Source organism: Gavialis gangeticus, unplaced genomic scaffold (genome assembly GCF_001723915.1).
Source record: "Gavialis gangeticus isolate Ggan-Ray unplaced genomic scaffold, GavGan_comp1, whole genome shotgun sequence".
Lineage (NCBI taxonomy): Eukaryota > Metazoa > Chordata > Crocodylia > Gavialidae > Gavialis > Gavialis gangeticus.
Genome location: NW_017728992.1, coordinates 45,933,559 through 45,939,808, shown reverse-complemented (window position 1 = coordinate 45,939,808; position 6,250 = coordinate 45,933,559). Strand labels below are relative to the sequence as shown.

At 53.9% G+C, this 6,250-nt stretch overlaps 1 protein-coding gene across 1 annotated transcript; it reads left to right on the top strand.

The window, feature by feature from the left end:
* Positions 1 to 8: 8 nt before the first annotated feature.
* On the top strand, positions 9 to 5,561 carry FOXF2 (forkhead box F2). The gene is made up of 2 exons (XM_019521884.1): positions 9 to 798; positions 4,995 to 5,561. The coding sequence occupies exons 1-2, from the start codon at positions 48 to 50 to the stop codon at positions 5,159 to 5,161; spliced, it is 918 nt and encodes a 305-aa protein (XP_019377429.1). The 5' UTR covers positions 9 to 47; the 3' UTR covers positions 5,162 to 5,561.
* The last annotated feature ends 689 nt before the right edge of the window (positions 5,562 to 6,250 follow it).

Below are 6,250 nucleotides of genomic sequence, written 5' to 3'. Positions count from 1 at the left end.
TGCGGCGGCCGGAGAAGCCCCCCTACTCCTACATCGCGCTCATCGTCATGGCCATCCAGAGCTCGCCCTCCAAGCGCCTGACGCTGAGCGAGATCTACCAGTTCCTGCAGGCGCGCTTCCCCTTCTTCCGCGGCTCCTACCAGGGCTGGAAGAACTCGGTGCGCCACAACCTCTCGCTCAACGAGTGCTTCATCAAGCTGCCCAAGGGGCTGGGCCGCCCGGGCAAGGGCCACTACTGGACCATCGACCCGGCCAGCGAGTTCATGTTCGAGGAGGGCTCGTTCCGCCGCCGCCCGCGGGGTTTCCGCCGCAAGTGCCAGGCGCTGAAGCCCATGTACCGCATGATGAACGGGCTGGGCTTCAGCGCCTCGCTGCTGCCGCAGGGCTTCGACTTCCAGGCGCCCTCGGCCCCGCTGGCCTGCCACGCCAATGGCTACAACCTCGACATGATGCCCAACTCCATGGCGGGCGCCTACGAGGGCCACCACGTGCCGCACATGTCCCCCAACCCGGGCTCGACCTACATGGCCAGCTGCCCCGTGCCTGCCAACGGGGAGTACGGCCCGGACAGCAGCAGCAGCCCCGTGCCCTCCTCGCCCGCCATGGCTAGTGCCATCGAGTGCCATTCCCCCTACGCCAGCCCGTCGGCTCACTGGACAGCCTCAGGGGCATCGCCCTACATAAAGCAGCAGGCCCTGCCGCCCAGCAACGCCGCCCCCTCGGGCATCCACTCCAGCATGTCCTCCTACTCCCTGGAGCAGAGCTACCTGCACCAGAACGCCCGGGAAGACCTCTCAGGTAGGCGCCTGCCCCTCCCCGCCCCCCGCGGCCAGACCCGCTTCTGGGGGCAGGGGCAAGGGGCTTCCTTCGCGCTTGGACCCGCCTGGCTCCGGCCCCCAGGGCAGAGAAGCTGCCAGATACAGACAGGGCCGGCTGTTGTGGCGCTCCGCCGGAGGAGAGCAAACACAACCCGCTTCGCATGGGGGGCGGGGGGGAGCCCTATTCTTGGTGGAAACACTCTCCCCTACTGCTGTGGGGGGGGGGGGATAAGGGGAGAGAGAGAAGGAAAAAAACACTACTGGGGGCTGTGTTTTTAGAGCGTCCGGGTGATCGCTCTCAGTATTTTCAAGATCATTTTATATATGTATTTACGTGTGTGTGTTTGTATCACCTTCAGATACAGGCACTCCGTTTCATATGCGTGCGCTCAGTTTCACATAGGCGTTGTCAATTTCACGTGGGCTTTGTCAATTTCAGAGTTTCTTACCTGTTTTAATGCCCCCCCAAGCATGTGTGTGTGGTGTGTGTATACCTATGTGCATGTATATATAAATAATTTTACTATTCTTTTCTTTATGGTTTTCCAAGTAACTCTTGCTAAGAATATTATATATATATAATATATAATATATATATATTCTTAGCCAAAGATGATGGACAGAAGTGTGTATGTATGTGTGTGTGTGTATATATATATATATATATATATATAATATATATACGTTCGTGTGTGTGTTTATCTATCTATCTATGGCTAAGAATACGTTTGTGTGTGTGTGTTTATCTATCTATCTATCTATGGCTAAGAATATATATCCATTTGTGTGTGCGTGTGTGTATTCTTAGCTCTGGCTAAGAATATATATGTTCTTAGCCAGAACTACTAGGGAAACCATAAAGAATCGTAAAGTCCTTAAGCTCATTAAAATAAAAAATTAAAAACAAAAAACAAAACAAAATCAAGGAGGTTTATAGCACGCGCAATTGGGAGGAAAGGCGTTAAATATCTCCGAAGTTCTACAGGCTACCAAAAAAAATCGCTAATCTTTCAAAATGCGGGAGAGATTAAAGCAGATCCAATATATTTCTATAACCGGAGGGGAAATGCGCCCCCCCCCCTTCCTTCTCTTCCCCTCCTGCCACTCTGGTGATCGTAGAAAATATATATGTAGGGAGAGAGAAAAAAATCTGCAAAAGGGGGGCATTGGCAGAGAAAACAAGGCATAGAAATGGGTAAAAGATGTTGGGTTCTTACGGGGAAATTTTCCAAATAGCCCTTTTAAATGCGGGTCTTGGAGGTTAACTAAACAAAGACAGTCTGGGCTGGACCACACCGAAGAGGATTTTAGCCTGACTTAACCCATATGAGAGCAGGGTCTTGTTCAATTTTATGGGAATTTCAACAAGTAACAAATACAGGCGACCCCTCTTCAGTGGGGGCTCTTTCTCCCTCCTCCCTTCTTCTTGTCAATCACCCTTCTGTCCACCTCGGAGCGCTGCGCTGTGTCTTTGGACAGTTTTGCAAAGCGCCTTAGCCTTTGCTTTGGAAAGCAATGCGGGAGCTGAGTCTCCAGAAAACAATGCGAGCGATTCTGGATGTCCTGTAGGAAGGGAGCACCCCCCCCCACACACACACACACACACACCCTTCCCCCGCTTTCCCCCACCTTCGAGTTCGTGCCTTGCCTGAAATTTAGCTCCGTGAAACTGCCCGAAATCTTTTAGCTCCATGAAACAATGTAAAAACCACTCAGCTTTGGTACCTCGACGATGGCACGGGAAGCGGGTGGCTAAAGGGGCAACAGCGGCTGCTGGGATTTAAGTTTTTGCAGCAGCTCCGGAGAAATGGACCTTAGTCCGGAGAGAAGAGTGACCGAGACCACCTCTCCCCCGAAATTTCCAGTCTGCACAAATGCGATCTGCGCTGCAGCCGATTTGTAAACAGAAAAGGCCACATCTGGGCTTTGTTGCGTTATCAGTCCCGTGGTCCATATTCAGCCCATTTCTCACCATAGTTTCGTGATGAGAACCGGGCAGACATCACCCCTGGTCCGGCTGACGTGCAGACACACGGGTGAAGAATGGCTTCTTCTCTCCCACTCTGAGACCAACCCATCCCTCCTCCCGTGGCAGCCACCAGCAACAAATTTAACCTTGACAAATAACAAGCAAACATAGCAAATTACCTCATCGCAGGAGCGGGTCGACCTGAAGCCTGTGATCAAACCCCGAGCAGGACGCCAAGTGCACCCCCTCCTTCCATAGACCCGAGATTAAAAAACAAACAAAAACAAAAACCAAAACAAAAAAGCCCCAAACCCAGTAGAGCTGGGGGAATGAAGAGAAGGTCAGAGACAGCTCTATTTGGGGCTCTGTGTGTGTGTACATACGTGTGTGTACCCATATATATAGGGCTTCTCTATATATATTGGACTTGATGCCCTCTCTGATTCTGACATATATTTGCGTGTATGCGTGTGCGTGTATTAGAAGAAAAGGCTTTGTGTTACAGCGAAAAATGCGCAAATCTTTCCAAGACGGGGATACGTGAAGGGCAGTGAGACAGAAAGAGAACTGCAGGTCCGAGAGACAGCCAGACCGACGCACATTTCTAGACAAACGAGCAGTTCTAGTGGGACCGTTTGTGTCACAAGGGACACATTCATGTCCCTCCCCGGGACTCCAGTGGCAGCATCCTCGCCAGGCAGATCCCCCCCAATAATTCCAGCGGCGGGCTCTTGTTTAAAAATCCGATGCCAGGATTAATGGTCCATGACTGTAATGAAAGCAGCTCGAAAGCTAATTGCCTGGTTGCTTAACAATGCCTCGCACGTGCGGAGCAACACAACCCCGCTGGCGTTGTGGAGAACGGTCTGCGGGGCAAGTACGTGTGTGTTGGGGGGGGCGGGAGGTAACCATGATTTGGGATCAGTCTCAGCCAAGTAAGTGGAGCTATGACAAGTCAGCATCCGAGAGGGCATCAAGCGCGCTGCTGCAGGTCCATTTTTTATAGCAGGGTAGGCTGCAAGGGGGGTTGTTTGGTTGGGGGGGGGGTTTAACCCGGGGAGAAACCGATCTCCAATCACCGGCTCATCAGCCTTCGCCTTACAGGGCAGGCTGGGAGCCTCGGGCTAGCACCGGCCCGGAGAGGAACTGGCCGAGATTGGGACCAGAGGCGCGGTCTCCCTGCAGGCTCGGGGGAAGCGGGTTTTGAGCGGGGGGTTTCGGACGCTGTGATAAACCCTAGTTCCGGATTGCAAGAAAGCGCCCGGGTTTATGGCTTTTCTGCGGCTGGGTGAGCCGGGGGCAGGCGGGACCTGCTGCCGCAGCGCTCGGTGGAGCTTTATCCGCCTTACCCTGAGATATGTCCGGGGCTGCCAGGGGGCTTCTTACTCCCCCGCGGGAGAAGAGCGCATCCAGTATAGCTCCTTCCGCCCGCGATCCCAAAGTCCATGCAAAAAAACCCACCCAGTTCATGGCCTCCCCGCCCCGTCCCCATTTCATCCCAATCGGAGCCGATGTCCGGGGCCACGTCCCGCCCCGCAGCATTGCCCCAAGCCAGTCCCCCCCGGCTTCAGTGAGAGCAATGCCCGGGATCGGGACCCTCTGCTCAGCCCCGCGGCTGCAGAGCCGAGCTGCCCGAAGGCCACCGGACGCCGACCCACCGCGGGGAGCCGCGGGACTTGGCAAGGCAGGCCGAGACGTGCTCGTGGGCGAGCGGGTTCAGGAGGACTTTGCTTTCTCCCCGCGGTCCACACGCACTCACGGAGCGGCCTCTGTCCTGACCGGAGGTAGGTGACACGGGAGCCTGGCCCCCGCCTCCTGGACACAGACCGGCAGCGGGGCTCCTTCTCCCTGGGCTCCCTCTGGCAGGCAAAGCCGGGAGCGAGTCCCCGATTGACCTGGGAGGGGGTGAAGCAGGCTCAGGAAAATATACCAGCGGTCTGGTGCAGCAGCGCATCCACGCCCCGATACAGCCGCGCACACACCCGCGGCCAGGCAGAGCAGCAGGGATGGCTGCCCGCGGAGGGGCAAACCCACGCACGCGGACAGCTGTTCACTGCGGCGAGGGGCCTGCTCCCGGGACACGAGATCTTGACAGGCTCGTGGCCAGATCAGCCCTCCGGGAGCGGGGCCTCCTGATGCGCGGCAACTGGCCCAACCGGGCTGCCAGCCTGCCTTCACCCGTGTTATGTTCTTCTCCTCTCTTGCAGTGGGATTGCCTCGCTACCAGCATCACTCTTCCCCAGTGTGTGACCGGAAAGATTTCGTTCTCAATTTCAATGGCATTTCTTCTTTCCACCCATCCGCCAGCGGATCCTATTATCACCACCATCACCACCAAAGCGTCTGTCAAGACATCAAGCCCTGCGTGATGTGAAGCGCGCGGCAGTGAGCCCAGGCAGGCGGACAGACAGACGATCGGGGGGCTGTGTAACAGGTCGGAGGTATAGCGGGGCTCACGCAGGTCCAATGTAATGTGCACTCTGGTAGCATTCAACACAACACGAGTCACTTAGCACGAGTCGCTCCCCAAGGCAGAAGTGTCGGCAGTGTCCGCCCGGCCACTCCTTGAAGGACAGGCCCAGATGATATAACAGCTCCCAGCTTCCCCCCTCCGCCCCCGCCCCACCGAAAGATTTTCTTTTGTGCCTGTGTTTGGGAAGGGCCGGGGACTGGTCTCTGCATGGGAAGTCCGAGCAGGTTAATCATCCAATGCATTTCTGCGATCTCCATTCTCCTGGCGAATTAAGCTTTGGGAAAGGGGGCCATTTCTCCTATTAAAAAATGTTTCAGGAGAGTGGACAGAAAAAAACAAACCCTTCCTCAATCCCAACACCTGCGAGAAACCCCCTTTCTGTTGCTGTAGTGTTAAAATTAACTTCTTTTTTTCCGAAGGGGGGGGAAAGCAAAATACTCTTGCGGACTCCAGCACCGATTGATAGTATTACAGCAATGGTGTTTAGAAACTTGGTGTATAGACTTTAAGAAAGTCCGTTGTCCCCCCGCCCCTCCCCCGGATTGCGGCAACACACCGTTGTGTTTCGATATTTTTTACAAAGTTTTCTACCACAGTATTTTTTAAAATAATATTTTAAACAAACCTTGTGTATACTCACACACTATTGCTTTAAAAGGAGAATATATTTGCACTTATGTATAACTTTTACAGTTTTGCCAAACTATTTTGATGTACAAAATTTTTTGGTTTTGTTGTTGTTGTTGTTTTCCAATAAAATGTATATAAACCAACACCCACTGGACAGGCTGTTCCTGTCACTGTCGTGGTCCTCGGACTTGTCCTCTTAAACCTAACAGTATCTCTTCCAAACAGCTGATCCATATTGGGATCTGAGCTGGCCAGGCGGGGGTCTGACCCACCATCCACACACACACACACACACACGCAAACACACACACACCCTTGAGTTTTCTGTGCTTGGCAATAACAGCATATCCAAGCAACTGA